The sequence below is a fragment of the Amphibalanus amphitrite genome, unplaced genomic scaffold, assembly GCF_019059575.1.
Source record: "Amphibalanus amphitrite isolate SeventyFive unplaced genomic scaffold, NRLGWU_Aamphi_draft 000443F_arrow, whole genome shotgun sequence".
In the NCBI taxonomy this organism is placed as follows: Eukaryota; Metazoa; Arthropoda; class Thecostraca; order Balanomorpha; family Balanidae; genus Amphibalanus; species Amphibalanus amphitrite.
The window spans coordinates 1,368-18,110 of record NW_024881937.1 but is presented as its reverse complement, the minus strand read 5'-3'; the positions used below and the strand labels follow the sequence as shown (position 1 = coordinate 18,110).

Below are 16,743 nucleotides of genomic sequence, written 5' to 3'. Positions count from 1 at the left end.
TCCCGCGTCGTTCTCGACGGCAGCGCCGCGCTCCTGGTCGGCTCCGAGTTCAATGGGGTGCGACCTCGTATGAGGAGTGATTGTGAGACAACGTCGTGGAGTGTTGTGTTTTTGTGTGTTTTTGACGACTGTTGTCTCGAGGGGGGATGTTGTGTTCGGGTATAGGGGGTGTAGACTTGGACCGCCTCTGCGGCCCCACCTCTGTGTGCCTGGGAGCGCCCCTGCCGGCGCTCAGCTGTCCGCGCGCGCCAAGCGGCGTGAGTGGCGCACGGGACGAAAACTGACGCTCGCCATACTTGTTTAGTTTTTGGAAGACTCTCTCGGCCCATTCGCACCGGCAGTAAATAAATCGCGTTTCTCTTAAGCTCTCTCACTCGAACCGTGAATTACGAACATAACAGGAGCCACCCCCTCAACCTGCTCCTTCACGTCGGGGCCCATTGCCGCAGTCTCCGCTCCCGAGTGTGCCCCGGATCCAGCAGCTTCGCAAGCTGACAGCGCGGGGCTGGGGACTAGAGGAACGACAGCTCTGCGCTGTAGCGTCTGGATACGTCCGTGGAGTGCTGGTGCACGCGGCCGCCACCTGGCTCCTGGTGACGCCACAATCCCACGTGGAACTTCTCCAGAGGGAGATGCAGGCGGTTACCCGTATATCACCGGCTGCCCCTTGTTTACCCCAGCCCACGCAGTGATGGCGGAGGCCGAACTGATGCCGGTGCCCGCTGGCCGCCCGGCGAGACGTGCTGGTAGCGAAGCTCTTCGCCAAGGCGCACGCGCTCCCCGAGGGCAAGCCCTCAGGACTATCGCGGAAGATGGGCCGCCCAGCCGACTGAAGTCGGTGACGGGCTGGCGTGGGGTGGGGCACGAAACCTGGCGAGCGGCTGGGATCGCCCTGCTGCTCGACCCCCTGGTTGCATGCCAGCGCGCCGCCGTGGGAGGTGGCCGCCTTCCCAGACTTCACCTTCAGGCTGGACATCGGGACACTGCAGCGCGACGCCTCGGCTGATGAACTACACCTGGCGGCACAGCGACACTTGGCCACCCTCCCCAGCAAGCCATCAGGGTATGAACTGACGCATCGGCGGAAGCGGGAGTCCGCAGCGGAGAAGCCTTCGTGGAGTGTACACGGGTGTGGGAAATGAATGCTAAGTGTATCCAAATTGAAGGCACTGCTCTCGAAGGATATAAATACTGAACAGCTTTGGATTGTTTGTATTCCAAATGTTTACTTTCAGGACGAGTACTCCTTGTCATTCGGTCGTCAACTCCTCTCTCCGACGCCGGCTTAGCGCAGGCACGTATAACCTAAAATTTGGCCGGGGGGGGGGGAGCGGAGGAATCCCGTAGAGAGAGCCTCCTACCTACAGAGGGCCCTCTACCCGAGGAGTCAGAGGTGGTCAGACACAGACACTAGCGGCTATTCACAGGAGGCCCCATGTAGTAAATTGAATGACCCTAGGTGGCAGGCGAGTCGGAGAGCCTTGATTGTCCTGACGTGATTTTTTGGGGATTCCCACGAATTTCGTTCGTCTCCGACGTGATTTTGGCCAACGTGGGCCTTCTGCCAGCATGGGCCCTGAAAACCCCTAGGGGGCCGGGGGAGGCGCACCCCGTCCGTCCCCCCTTGGGTACCTACGTCCCCGGTCGGTCCAGCGGCTCCACACGCGCCTACCGACACACAAGAAACTCTTGCCATTATGTTTGCTTCTGACGCAATCATGACAGAATTACGCTCTATTGATATGCATGCTGCCATTGCTTTGGAGTCGGTCTTTTGAATTTCTGCGTTTTTTTCGGATCGGCTCCACTCTCCAGACAGCTGGCTCAGCCTGATCGACCAGAGCGATGCGACACCTATACCAACTTGATACCAACCTACTTGGCGGGGTGGTGAATTCATGAAATGCGAATGCGAAACATGGCAATAGATGGCGGAACGAACAGCATGGGGAAGGCTGGAGTGGGACACGCATTGAGAAATGAAATCCGTCACTTCCCAGATTTCGAACGCATCCTTAGAGTGCATTACTTTTATGTGCTTGCGTTCGGTCTTGGGATTTCTCAGCAGATGTCGCCAACAGCAGAGAGATTGATCTAGAATGTCTCGTTATCGGAAAAGTATGGTAGCTATACGCCAAATGGTTTTTGCGTATAGTTACCATATTACTTCCAATATGACTGTTGACATTACTGCGGATATGACCGAGCAGTGCATTGGCAATATGCCAAGGGCAGTAACATGCCGTCAGTCACGTCAGTCATCGGCCTTGGCTATCTGTAAGAATCTTGGCAGGAATCTTGGCCTTTTCTTGGACCCATAGCGTCGGCTTTCGACCAATCATATCGCCGAATTCGCAGGCAGTGAGAGACAAATACGGCGTGCCGAAGACATATTGGGTGTCTCAAAATCAATGAGAACTCTATAGCTCAAAATTTAAGCCCTGCACTTTTTTAGATCTACCCCGTTGAGTGGCATTTTTGTGAAAATTATGTAAATATATTTATCAGAATAAGGGAGAAGTGTAGGGGGCGGCGGGTGAGGTGCAGAAGAAGAATAAGAAGAAGTTGTACCTATCCAGTAATTTTATCTTGATTTGTGGATTAGACGAAGACTAGATTTTGATAAAGAAATCGACAAACTTGAACTGCAGGTAAGGTGTTGGTTTGTCATGCCGATTGTCTTGAAACCTGTTCCTTTTAAACCTGGGCTTCACCATTTATGCTCCATATGTGAATTAGCCTTGAGGCAAAATAATCCGGCAGGTGGCTATTTTCTGTTTGTAAAACTGGCCTCAGATGGAGTGCTATCATTTGATCAACCATCACATGATCAGGCAGCAACAAAGTTTGTGGTTTTAGAATCTTGAAAAACTTTCTTGGGAGTGGCACTTGGTAGACATCTGTTTGAGATTCTGCTAGAGCAATAGCGTCGTGCTCAAGCCAGCCAAATTTTAGACTGCCAATTCACAAGAAAAAATGCTTGGTTAATCAGATTTCAGCCTATTAGGTAAGGCATCAATAGGCATTTAATTCAATTCTGGTGGTAAAAATCATGACCATATATTGGCATATCATCAATTTTTAATTTGTTGTGGCACACCTTGTTGTATATTGAGGCTTGAAGATGCTCAAGTAAATATTTTTGATGCGTGTGTTGATGAAGGCTAAAGTCCAATGAAAATAAAAAGCAGAAATTATCCTGACCTTCCCTTCCCTACTAACCTCCAACCTCCAACCTATCAGCCTACAAACCACCGTTCAGACTTCATCTACACGCAGGTTTAACATTTTATGATAAAGTAAAAAATGCTCAGCTTGTAATCCAATGCCTTTCAAAACCAATAGGCCTTTTTGGCCTTGCGAATGGTTAACGGAGAGAGAGAGTTACCTAACTCTATCATGTAAAAGCTGCTTTGAGAAAATAGCACTGTGTTTTATCCTGGCTTCATGACTCTCTAACGCTCTTTCAAACACATGGTTGTTTTCTGACAATTGGTGATACAGAGAGGGTCTGCATTAATGTCCAAGTATGGTCATTTAGGATCAATTTTTGGTGCCCTCGTTTTATATTATTCCAGCACTCCAGCAGCCTTACCCCGCGTTCGATGTCTCTCGGATGACGAAGATTCTACGTCGTCCAGCCAATCCCGTCCAAGGTCAGCTGGGGCTCGGCTGTGGTTATGAAACGTGATTGGCCGGACGGCGTAGAATCTTTGCCGTCCGGGAGACATCGAACGCGGGGTTAGTCTCCCCAACTGACATGCGCTGAATTTGTCGCATGTAACTTTACACCTGACGTGCGCCGAAATTTTAGGTGGAACCCTGCCACTACGCCAAATATAAGTTATGGCATGATCACTGCTCAGTTGCGCAGGTTCACCAGAACAGCGTCATGGGTGCAAAATGACCACCGTAGCGCCCGTAAACCCTAATAAACAAAGAAGCAAACATCAGTTGCGCAGTTAATGCCAATTTTCACAATTTTGATTGTCCATTGATATTGTTTGGTCATTTCAGGACTCGTGGCGCTGCTCGCCTCCTCGCCAATGCGAACGCGTTCTCTGAGGACAACCCGCCCAAGGCTAGTATGGAGAAGCCACGCCACCGCGCCGGCTATAGACTCACGGCCTGAAGCGAGTTTGGGCGCGACGGCTGGCGAGCCAAGGCGGCGGAAAGTCGTCTGGCGGAGCTCCCGTCTGAGGCGAGCTTGATCTGGTCAGACAGTTCCGCCACCGATGGTGTGCTAGATGGAGGAGGAGGGACCACCCCCCCCCCCCCCCCCCCTGAACCGCGACATCCGAGAGGTGCGTGTCGCGGCAGGCGCCCTCTGCTCTAGCACGCGCGGCGAGCTATTCGCCCTAAGAGCGGTGTTGGAGGAGCTGTTGACCAAGACTGGTCGCGACACCTCTCTTCCGATAATTATCGTCTGTACCCACTCGATGGCGGCGCTGGCCCTCCTGCGGAGCGGCGCGGCGGCCCAGAGAGCCCCTCTGGCCGCAGACATATGGGGGCTGCTGGCAGCGCTCACCGAGGGGGCCATCCAGTGATAATGCAGTGGGTTCCTGCACACTGCGGGCTTCCGGGCAACGAGCGGATGGACGCCCTCGCGCGCGAGGCTGGCGCCCTATCCCAACGGTAGCGCCGTCCGCCGATCGACTTGGGCAGCACTATCTGCAAGGCAGGCGCGCGCGACGCTGCGCGCGCCTGGCGGCGGAGCTGGCAGGACGGATGACCCTGGCTGCCGCCGTGAGAACCATCCAGAACCGTACGGCTATGCTGCGGCAGCGGCTGAAAGGAACGCAACAACAATAACTACAACAGCAGCTGCTAATGAAAGGGGAAATCATGGAGCCGGATGACCCGGCACATGGCGCTCAGCCAGCTGAGAATGAGAGCAGCTATCAAATCGCCAGCAGGGTGCTGCGGCTGGTAACTGACGACCTTGGTAGAGAGAGCGCCTCCGCTGATGCGGATGAAACTACCCCCTCTCGGGTTTGTTTGACGCCGTCTCCGTCGACTCTTCCGCCTGGGCCGGCTGGCGACCGCGCTACATTTCTTGTGCAGTGACTCGTAACTGTGTTCACCAAACTTTTAAAACTCCCCACGTTAGCATCTTTAAAGAATGTTTTCCTCGTACACTGCTGCAATGTCTTATGTAGGCATGTTGTACAGTCTAAACGAGTGTGGAATGCTTTGTTGTGCTTGTTTTGTATTTCGTTTGCTATTTATCACGGTGACTATAATTTATTTTGACCAACCCTTGCCTTGTTACAATTTTAGTGGATGGTTTCTGAACTGCTGTTTGCATTATAGATGTTGCTAGTGCGTAGACGCCAAAGATTACTTTATACCTATTGACGCGCCAGATAAAGGAGGTGAAGTATTCCTCTGATCTATACCTACGGAATTCCTTTATGTGTGTTTTGTAATCGATATTGGCGGTTTTCTTATGTGATGCGGTGTAGAGCGTGGCTGAGGAAGGCGATGTTTAAAGTTGCTAGTTATTTTTCAATACATCTTTGATCGGACTGTCGTGCTTGCTGTAGGTCGGACTTCCGTTCTTGATGGTGATTGGACGCACGTGCCGGTAGTTCACAACAATGCGGCTTTCGATTATAGTATAGATTTAGATGCATTTAAAGTGTTTGTATACGTAGTCCTGAGTTTCGAGATATTATCCTTGCGGGCTTCTTGCCAACAGATTGTCCACTTCTGTGTCCAGTACTCATCCCACTCACGAGGCTCAGTTGTGTTTGCCAGCCCCTATACGGAAACATTGGCCAGATAACTGACTACTACTGAAATTTTAAGAAGCGTGGGCAGTAGGGCATAACGAACGGTCCTCAGCTTCAGTAGCCGCGGAGGGGGGGGGGGACACCGCCGACTTTTGGTCCCATTCTTTCCATGCAGGCCAAAATCAAAGGGGGGCACGGTGCCCCGGTGCCCTCCCCGTTCCGTCGCCTATGCTCAGGTTATTTCTGACCTGACAGGCTCAGGGAGGATTGCTCTTTGTTGTTTTTCTCCGATGAACCCTCTTGCTGCACACTGGCTGATCCAAAGGATGGAGGGGACGGGGGGGTGCAGACGTATGAAAAAAGAAGACAATGTTCTTTCCCTAGCGCACGAAATCAATTCTTAAATGAAAATTAAACGAATAAGCTTCCGTTAAGAAGCCCCCGTTCCGTATCTTCCGTTCCATTCCACGACTCGTACGTTCCAGTGACTTGCTGCCGTAGCGTCATCTATACCTCGCCCTTACTGCCGGGAAGGCCGCGAGCTGCGACATCTATACTATGTCTAGGCCTGAAGTACCTCTTAGTGTTCTTCCGCCACGATGTATTTATTTTTGTCAATCGGTTTGGTCCTTCTGGCCGGATAGGTCGTCAGAATTATCTGAAGGTGCCTGAAATGTCTCGTTAGTGGAAAAAATGTCTCGTTAGTGGAATTCCACTATCTGGCAACTAGCCCTATGTAAACGCGGCTATTGACATGTAGCGAGATTTTCGAAGCGGTACTCTGCGGTACTTTTTTTAAAAGTCTATTTGTGTGTGACATCAATTATGTGAAATTACATTTTCGTCTTTAAATCTTTGCGGTGCCAATACATCATAACAAAGTAAGAGTTTGCCATTTTCATGTGGTTTTGTGTGTTCTGCAGACCCGGAGCTATCGTTTGATGTATATAAATGTGGAATTCCTCCTCAAATTGTGATTGTTTTCGTGGATCAAAGATACGTTGTCGAAGAGTGCGGGGGACGAGTTCGGTCCAAACGATTCCGAAGTTCGTGTTTAAGCTGAGTTTTCGCCATGAAATAGCAATTGTGTTGGAAAACAAAGACCACAGCAATGTAGTATGATCATTTTTGAACAAATTGGTATAGGTTTCATTGCACATCCACAAAGTTAGATTTTTTTACCCATGTCGTGCTAGACCTGGCGATCGGCCCAGTGTGCGGCGTGGCGCCTGATCGCTCCGCGGGCGCTGGCCAGGTCGACGGCCACCCGTGCCTGGTCTTCGGTTGCGGCCTCCGCCGCCAGGCGGTCCGCAGCCTCATTCCCAGTCACTCCCGCGTGGCCCGGGAACCACTGGAACACGATCTGGTGGTCACCGTCCTCCAGCTCGTGGATGAGGCGCCAGACTTCGGTGGCGAGAGCCGACGTCTGGGCTTCCGGGCTCCGTCGCAGTAGCTGCAGGCCTGACATGGAGTCGGTGAGGAGGCGAATTCTTCGGGTCTGCGCGCGTTCATCGGCGTCGAGGTTGGCGACCACTGCAAGAGCCTCCTTGATGGCCGTCAGCTCGGCCCTCAGGCTACTGCAGATTCCGCCTGCGGGGGCGCGCACCTCCACCTCCCTGTCCAGTCGGTGGAGTTCAATAAGCGCGCCCGCGCCTCCGTTTCGGGTGCCGCCCCCGCCGATCCGTCCGACCAGATGGTCACATCCGTCGGTGGTAGCTCGGCGATGGCGCGTAGCGCCACATCCCTTCTTTTGTCCGGTGGGTCCGTCTTCTTGGTTGCAGTCGGTAGGCTGACCACGAAGCGGACCGCTCCGCTGCCAGGGCGCCAGGGCGGTCGGCACCGGTGGAGGCTCAGCGGCTCCGCAGGGAGGGACGCCAGCTCGGCTCCCTCGGCCATCCACCGGCCGACTCTGCGCAGGCATGGTTTGTGCGTCAGGGTGGCGTCTTTATCCGGCGGTTTCGGTGGTGGGCGGCGCCCGGCTGCAGCCTCTGAGCACGCTCTAGTCCACGCCTCATGGGCTCGGTACTTGAGGCGTGGCGGCGGGCACGTCAGCATCAGGGTTCGGGCTGGGTCGTTCTCTGGGAGGCGTACCATCCGCTGGTACTCGATGCCAGCAAGTTGCTTGGACCTCACCGTCAGGGGAAGAAGATCGGCTTCCGCGGTGAGAGCGCCTGTCCTCGTCAGTCGGATGCACCCGGTGATCAGTCGAGAGCACTTGTTTTGCTCCGCCTCAAGCTTCTCCCTTACCGCCGGTGCGCAGTGGGTTCCGAAGACAGCGGCGCCGTAGTCGTACAGGGCTCGGATGTACCCGATATACGCCGTTCTGAGGGTTCTTCGGTGGCTGCCGTACGACTTGCCGGCGAGGGCTTGCAGGCACTGTCTTCTCTGGGCCATTTTCTTCTTCAGGTCCTTGACGTGTTCGGTGAAGGTCAGTTGGCCGTCGAACTTGATCCCCAGGAACGTCGGGTTCTCGGTGATTTCCAGGGGCTCGCCGCGCATGCTTAGCCTCGTTAGGCGGCACGGGCGGACATCGATAGCAGCGCCTCTATCGGTCACTAGGGAAAGCTGGGCTGTAGGCGACGAAATACCGGCTGAGTTGTCACACGTTGAATAGGTTTATAGCCATCCGTCTTATGAAAAAGTTGAACTTTTGCCTTTAATATTTCTACAGGCAATTTTAGAAGTGACTTCACATGGATTACAAAACCGTTTAGATTATTGTATTCACTTCAAACCTTTCCTATTGTTCTTGATGATGCGGGAACTATTTATAATTAGTGTTTCTAGCTTAATAAAAGAACATACTGTGCAACCGATGAAAAAAGCATAAATGGAAGATTTTAAATGCAATTTTCTCTAACAATTAATGGTAAATTCTCTACATATCAAGGAAAAGGTGCATGCTAACTGATAATTTAAAGTTCTTGGGGCCAGTTGTTTTCTTCTTTTCTTACGTCGCCCCAATGGCCGCGAATACACTTGTGATAACGCCTATCGTTGCCGCCCGTCTCCTTTGGGTCCAGCGAGAAGGCAGTGACGGAGCATTTGCTGATGCTGGGCGTCACTTTCCATTTCTTCAGCCATTCGTCCGTACTGTCCAGGCACGGCTGGAGTGTCTGGCAGCACTTCTCGATGGACGCCTTCGTGGCGAGCAGGGCAACGTCGTCTGCGTAGAGTGACCTGGCGACCTCCTGTGGCATGTCGCCGTCGATGTCGTTTACGTATACCAGCCACAGCAGGGGTGCCAGTACGCTGCCCTGCGGGAGGCCCTCCTGGAACACCCGGGAATCGGACAGGGTGGCGCCCCATCGGACACGGGCGCGGCGATCTGTGAGGAACGCTCTCACCCAGCGGATTGCGCATCCCGGGATGCCGAGGCGGTTCATCTTGGCGTAGAGGGCCGCTCTCCACACCCGGTCGTAGGCCCTGGCGAAGTCGAGCAGGACCAGTACAGCTCGGTTCGGTGGGCTCGCCTCGAAAGCGTCGAAAATCCGCTGGGTGACGCGTCCCACTTGGTCGATGGTCGAGTGTCCTCTTCGGAAACCTGCCTGGTTCACGTTTAGCTTGTTGTTGGATTCGAGCCAGTGTTGGAGTCTTGCCTGGAGAAGCCGCTCTGCCACCTTGCTGATGGAGGACAGCAAGGAGATGGGCCGGTAGCTTCCAGTCTCTGATGGTGGTTTCCCTTTCTTCGGGATAGCGACGATCTCGGCTGTCCTCCAGGAAGCCGGTGTGACACCCTCTTGCCAGGATCTGTTGATGAGGGCCAGCAGGTGTTCTCTTCCCGTCCTGCTCAGGTTCTTGAGGAGATCGTTTGGTAGGCCGTCAGGTCCCGGGCTTTTGCCGCTCTTGATTCTCTCCAGTGCGATGGCTAGTACTGCCTGGCTGAAGGGGGCACACATCTCTGTCCGCTCGCTGTTGCAGTACCTCTGCGATCTGACAGAGCAGCCCGCGTCTCCAGCTTGACTGGTTGGTCGGATAACTTGTCCTTCGGGATCCTGGCCACCTTGGCGTACTCCTGGCATAGTAGGTTCGCCTTCTCCTTGTCGGAGATAGCTGGTCGCAGTGGTGGTTGACCGTGAGTCTGGGTTGGCCGGTTGAGCGGTTCTGCGGGGCGGGCAGGTGGCTTCCGTCCATCCAGGGTTCTGAGCAGGCCCCACATGTCAGTGGAGGGGCCCATCTCCATGACCTGTTGGTGGAGGAATTCCGTCTTCTCCCGTCTGAGTACGTTGTCTGCTTCCGCCCTGGCTTCCTTGTAGGCCGAGATGTCCGCCGCTGAGTGGTCAGGTGCCGTCGCCTTCCGGAAGGCCTCATCTCTTCGGCGGATCGCCTCATCGCATGCCTCGTTCCAGATAGGGGGGGGGGGGGGGGGCTCTCCAGAGCCCCCTCCTATCTACGAAACTACTGGACCGATCATCAAAATTCAAAGGGCGTCTGATAGCCGTGGAAAAACTGTCGAACGAAACCTATTTTCATTGACCTCGAGGTCACTGATGACGTCACAGGTCAGGTCAAAGTAAAATTTATTAGCATTTTTGCTTGTTCACAATTTAGGCTCTGACCGCCGGCTGACAAGTCCGATCAGGCTAATTTTTGGTTTACGCACTCCTTGATATATGCCTTAGATACCCTGAGGGTACCGAACTTTTACTTCGAATTTTCAGGTCAAGGCCAGGTCATCCAAGGTCACAAAAATTGTATATCATGTATCGGTCACGTTACGCATGTTTTATGGTCCATTTTACACACAAATTTCGAAACCAATGTCGTTTGTGTCATTTGAGGTCATTTTCAGCTGAAGTTACTGGAGGTCAGGTCACTTTCAGGTCAGAAAAGGTCAAATTTTTAAAATGAAATTTGTCAACAAAAAGGTGTTTTTCAGATGTAGTTTGAGCTCCGGATCACGATGGTGCCATTTATTTTGCTGTTCGATGTCTAAAACATACTGAAAATGGTTTTGAAAGATATATTATTGTAAAAATTTGACAATAATGCAAATAACTTGACTATTTTTGAAGACATTGGGCTAAAACTTGTTAGAGTAGTCAAACAGTGTGTGTTCTATCACATATGTTCTGTTTTTTTGCGAAAAATCAATTTTTTTAATAAAAAATATGTTTATTGTAGTTGTAAATATATATTTTTCAAAATTTTTAAAATTTTGAAAATTAAAGATTGCAGTTTGATAGCTAGTATTTCTAGTCCATTCTTGCAAATAAATTTGATCTAGCCTTAAAACTGAGCTCTTGAAAGCGCTTGCCGTAATTCAATATTTTGCATCAAAATCGACCGACATGACGCCACTCTGACGTCATTTCTGGCCAAACCATGATAGCTAGAACATTGCAATTTCAACACAAGGTGTCAAATTGATGCCGCTGAAAGCGTAAGTTTCGTGTTGATCCGTCAAACGGTTTAGAGGACATTGCCGAAAAACGGGAGGGAGGGCTCTGCAGAGCCCCCCCCCCCGTCATGCGCGGGTCAAGTGACTATTGGCCAAGTAGTTTGTTTCAGCATGAAATGCCAAAGTTCGGTTTCGCATGAGTTGTCAATAAATGCATGTCTTTATTCGATATGGATGCCAGTGCCTTTCATTTGTGGCGTCGCGAAATGCGGCAGCTATCAAGCCTGACCTCTGTGACCTGACCTCTGTGACCTGAACCCTTCGTCGTGAACTCTCTGACCTAATTCTCTAACCTGACCCATCCGACCTTAACCTATGATATTGATCTCACTGATCTGATCTCTCTGACCTGACCTCTGCGACCTGACCTTCTCTAACCTGACCTCTGTGACCTGACCTCGGGCCATGTCTACCGCAGGTGATCGATCTACGGAGCGACACTGTCACTAGGCCCTCTGCGGAGATGTACCGGGCCATGAGGGAGGCTTCCGTAGGAGACGACGTCTTCGGTGATGATCCCACCGTCAATGGTAAGATTTATGCCATAGTGAAGCAGAAGCAGCATGCCACTGGTTAGATGAGACAACATGTCACTAGTTAGATGAGCCAACACGTCAAAGGCCAGATGAGACATTGCGTCAAACAAAGTTAGACGAGACAGCCACGGTCAAGTGAGACAGTCAAGGTCAGAAGTAAGATAGAACAACCAGATCAATGTCAGATGAGATGTCGCTAGTCGGAGGCTACCCTTTTGTCAGTAGTAAAAATGGCAGCCTCTTGACAGGTTAGAGGAGATATACAGGCGTAACGGAGACATATATTTGTCAAAGACCAAAGCAAACAGCACTCTGAATTGACAACGGTCAAACTCTGTGGAGAAAAGTAAAGTCAGAAAATGACGTGAATTCCTGTTGTGTTGGCGTACAATTTTCAACTTTTCCAAGTCAGAAGACTGCTAACGACCTAATTACTTAAATAACGCCATATTGGTCCATGTACCTATTGTTTCAGAACTGGAGCAATTGGCCTGTGCGGAAATGGGATTTGAAGCTGCTATCTACGTGACCAGCGGCACTATGGCCAATTTAATCGCAAGTATGTCCGTCGACCGTCTGTCTGTCTGTCTGCCTGTCTGTCTGTCTGTCGGTAGTTATTTGTCTTTCTGATTTCTCTCTCGCCCTTTTCTTCTCCCCTTCCTCCTTCTTCTCCCCTCCCCTCTTTCTTTTCTTTCTCTTTCTTTTCTTTCTTCTTCTCTCTCATTCATTCTTTTTCTCATCTTTTCCCATTTCGTCTCTCTGCGCCATCTTGGTTCTTTCACTCTCTTAAAGAAAAATGTTCAATTACAGTAAAAATGTTAACGTCTGTACTCTGTAGGTCTCGATTGATGATACTAATAAGTGTTATTCTTTTCCAGTTATGGTGCACTGTCCCAGAGGTGGCGAAATTATCATTGGGGATAAGTCCCATATAAACCTATACGAGCAGGGAGGATCGGCAGCCATCGCAGGCAAGTGACTTCACAGGGATGCTGTAGTATGACGTCATCCAATGATGTTCTGTGGATAGATCTAAGCATATTTTGGCTGATACCCGGACCAGCAAAACCTGGTCAGCTGTGGCGTAAAAGTCGCTTGATGATTACAAAGCTATCGATATAGGGTGTAGTAAACGGTGAACGTTGGCAATTTATTGTCAATACAGTGACAACCGCGCCGACATTACTGCAGCCGCGATACTATATTTATACCGTAATATAATATAGTTAAATGGTAATAAACCGACCCCACATTGAAGTCAAATTCGTCAAAACCAGTAAAATCCGTGATCAACTTAAACGTCATCTGTAAACAAATACTACTAAAAACGCTGTTCCACGAAAGGAGTCCAATTTGAAAAGGTCGTCGGCACCAATTCATTCTAGGGATCCATGTGTATTCTGTTTTTAGGTGTTCACGGCTGGACTCTTCCTAACAACGCGGATGGCACCATTGCCATAGAGAAGCTGAAGTCTGCCGTCCGCGCGGACGACGTGCATTATCCTGTAACCAGTCTGATTTGCCTGGAGAACACGCACAACGCCTGCGGCGGAAAAGTTCTCCCGCTGGAATACCTGGACCAGGTAGGTTCTGGGTGAAAGGAGGTACCTACCGCCATCTCTCTGTAGTATGCTACATTTTCGACTCAAAATAGGTATCATCGGTGAATCAGTCGCGAGAAACTAGAGAGGTCAGGTGCACGTCAGCCTGTAGTGTCATTTGGCACCAACACTTCTTAGCCGGTACGCTGGCCCTTGACAGCCTGTCATCCTTTTGGGCAAAATGGAAACTGCAAAGTTACCTAACCCGCGCCCAGCTGGGGGTCCTGGATTTCCACGCCCTGCTGGGGGGGGGGGGGTGTTTGAACACCCCCCCTTCTAACTCGGCTCCTGGGCCACGTAGCGATACGCGGAAGGCGGTGTTCGAAAGAGCGTCAAAAATAATGAGGAAATCACTTCGGTCAATTTTTTGGTCAGGTCAAAGGTCAGGTCACCAGAGGTCATTGAAGGCAAAATTTCGCCGATTTCCAGGTCGAATGTCGACAATTTCCAAGAAGCCAACGAATAACTCGGGAACCAATAGAGCTACAGCGCCGCGGAAAAGCGCATTCGATAGCCCTATTAACGCCCTTTCTGAGTAATTTTCTCAGATTTGACCTAACGTCAACGGTTTTGCCTGCAGGGGGCAAAAACTGCAAAAATAGCCGATTTTTTTCGGAAACAGTTTTTCTGCAATAACTTTTGACCCAAGCCTTGTACGAGCTTACTTTTACCGGCATCGTGTTCCTCTCGTCAAGACGCATCGAATGAACTATAACTTGACCTTGAAAGGTCAACTTGAAAATTTGACCTCAGGTCAAGGTCATGACCTGACCGGAAAGGGTCATGTTGCATATCAGTCGATCCGTATCGTCGAGCTGAACACATCTAAGGCGTTTTCATCGCTCTAGCATGCCTCTATCAAAAGTTATTTGCGAAAAACTGTTAGATACCATTCGTGACCTAAGATGACCTCAGGGCATAAACAGGGGTCACGGACACCATTTTCATGTTCAGTGTTTCTAAACCACTTGTAATTCAGTGTTTGGGAGTGTTTATAATGTCTTTCGTCCAAAAGAGGCGCATTTCAATTTTCTCCCATTGACTTATAATGGGGAGGTCGCAAAATTGACCTGACCTTAGGTCATCGATATCAAAATTTTGAGATAAACATTTTGTACATGCTATTGCTCTTAGCAATCGCTGAAAGTTTCAAAGCGATCGGTCACTCGGTGTAGCTATGACAGACATTGAAACTTTTTATGAGGTGAGGTCACTTCAAGTGACCTGGTGACCTGACCTTGAATGACCTTGGTCTGAAATTTTCACAACATGTGTAGAATTGATGTATGATAAGGTGTACCAAAAACGGCGGCGCTACGCGCCGCCGTTTTTGAGATATTTGCGAAAAACCGCAAGGGGGGGTGTTCAAACACCCCCCCAGCAGGGCGCGGGCTAATACCTTATTAGCTCAAATTCATGCAATTAAGATAAGGTATTTACTGGTCATTTGTTAGCTGTTATTAGGGTGATACCGAAAGTGTCGACCATGGTTTAGGTTTTCCTAAAACCTACCGCTCCTGCTTATCAAAACTAGACCGGTATTTTAAAATGTACCTACAGTTCTAACACTCCAGTAGCCCTCGTTCCAGTTATATCTGATACCAGGCTCCCTCATTGTGTGATTATTGAACTCTCCTTTCAGGTCGTTTCTCTGTCGAGAGAGATAGGGATCCCTCTGCACATGGACGGAGCACGACTAGCCAACGCAGCCATCTACTGCAGTAAGATAGCTTGCATAATCATTCTGTATAAGTGGCAAAGCAATGCATTAGTGAATTAATTTGATGTTTTGTGACTATAAATATCAAGCATGCATGTAGGCGCAGCTACCTGTATAATTTGTTTGTTTCGTTGGGTTAGTTGGCCTTCTCGGTCTGACGGGACCAGGCGCAGGGCAGGACGGATGGTAGGAATTAGGGAGAGACATTGGTCTGGGCAGACACTCTTGAGAGTCGCCAGGGCTGCGCCCATCCAATTGAATAGGCCGACCGGCCCCCCAAACACTCACCGCACCCGGCTACGGGCGTGCTCTCACGGGCATTCCCGCATGCGAATAAAGTTGCCCGTCCAGCACGGAGCAGGGGTTTGAGGCGTGGAGGACAATGATTTAAATGTCCTGAGGATGGAAATGACAGAACCGTGCTCACATGTAATTACATACCATCAATTCAACTAACGGTGCATTGCTGAATGCTTTGATCGTTTTCTCCTTTCGGATAAGTTTGCTCGTGTCTTCATTGGTTTGATTGGTTTGTGAATGAGCTTTATTACCTACCTAAAGGTGAAAAACTCACTAAGTGGTGAAAAAACATTTAACCGTTAGTAGTCAGTATAGGCGCGTTGTCACCACATTTCATTGCAACGCCCCACCCGCTCGTTGCCAGCATGCTGCGGCGTCACCTATTGAATACCCTGTGACATAGAGCTTCTATTTGCTACCGCCAGGGGTGCCTATGTCGCGTATTCTGCGTGGATTTTCCTCCAGCACTCTCTGTTTGAGCAAGACGCTGGGGGCGCCTGTCGGATCTTTACTCGTCGGATCGACAGATTTCATAAGAAAGTGAGCAGTGAGCTGTTGGGAAGAAATAAATTATTTTATGAAAATAAGTTATGTGATGTTACTGTAACAATAAGGCTTATTAGGAGCTTATGACAATTAGGAGCTTATGCAACGTGAACGAGCACCTACATCAGATGACACTTGGAGCCATAGGCGGCGGAACGGGGGGGGGGGGGGGCACCGGGACCCCCTTGAATTCTGGAAGGGGACACCAATAGCAAGGTGCCCCCCTTAAATTTGATGTATTAGTACCAGGGGCGGATTCGGGAAAACTCCAAGGGGAAGGTCATGAATCGAAGTGGTGCCCATACCTATATTCAAAATAGGTAGGGGCACCAATAGCAAGGTGCTCCCCCTTAAATTTGATGTATTAGTACCAGGGGCGGATTCGGGAAAACTCCAAGGGGAGGGTCATGAATCGAAGTGGTGCCCCTCCTACCTATACTCAAAATTAAAACCTCAACGGATTTCGGCCACTTAACCCGCGCCCTGCTGGGGGGGGGGGGGGTGTTTGAACACCCCCCCCCCTGTGGTTTTTTCGCGAATATCTCAAAAACGGCGGCGCGGAGCGCCGCCGTTTTTGGTACACCTTATCATACATCAATTCTACACATGTTGTGAAAATTTCAGACCAAGGTCATTCAAGGTCAGGTCACCAGGTCACTCGAAGTGACCTCACCTCATAAAAAGTTTCAATGTCTGTCATAGCTACATCGAGTGACCGATCGCTTTGAAACTTTCAGCGATTGCTAAGAGCAATAGCATGTACAAAATGTATATCTCGGAATTTTGATATCGATGACCTAAGGTCAGGTCAATTTTGCGACCTCACCATTATAAGTCAATGGGAGAAAATTGAAATGCGCCTCTTTTGGACGAAAGACATTATAAACACTCCCAAACACTGAAT

The 16,743-nt window shown here is 50.3% G+C and overlaps 1 protein-coding gene and 1 long non-coding RNA gene across 2 annotated transcripts in view; both read left to right on the top strand.

Moving 5' to 3' along the window:
- Positions 1-15,837, top strand: part of LOC122391545 (probable low-specificity L-threonine aldolase 2) — a 43,714-nt gene extending 27,877 nt beyond the window's left edge. Inside the window, exons 4-9 of the mRNA XM_043385584.1 lie at positions 11,555-11,666; positions 12,148-12,231; positions 12,551-12,643; positions 13,083-13,255; positions 14,916-14,994; positions 15,719-15,837. Of these exons, the coding sequence (XP_043241519.1) occupies positions 11,555-11,666; positions 12,148-12,231; positions 12,551-12,643; positions 13,083-13,255; positions 14,916-14,994; positions 15,719-15,837 (660 nt within the window). The remainder of the gene's footprint in view (positions 1-11,554; positions 11,667-12,147; positions 12,232-12,550; positions 12,644-13,082; positions 13,256-14,915; positions 14,995-15,718) is intronic.
- On the top strand, positions 2,396-5,529 carry LOC122391540. The gene is made up of 2 exons (XR_006258367.1): positions 2,396-2,651; positions 4,018-5,529. It is a non-coding gene; the product is annotated as an uncharacterized LOC122391540 (long non-coding RNA).
- Positions 15,838-16,743: the final 906 nt, after the last annotated feature.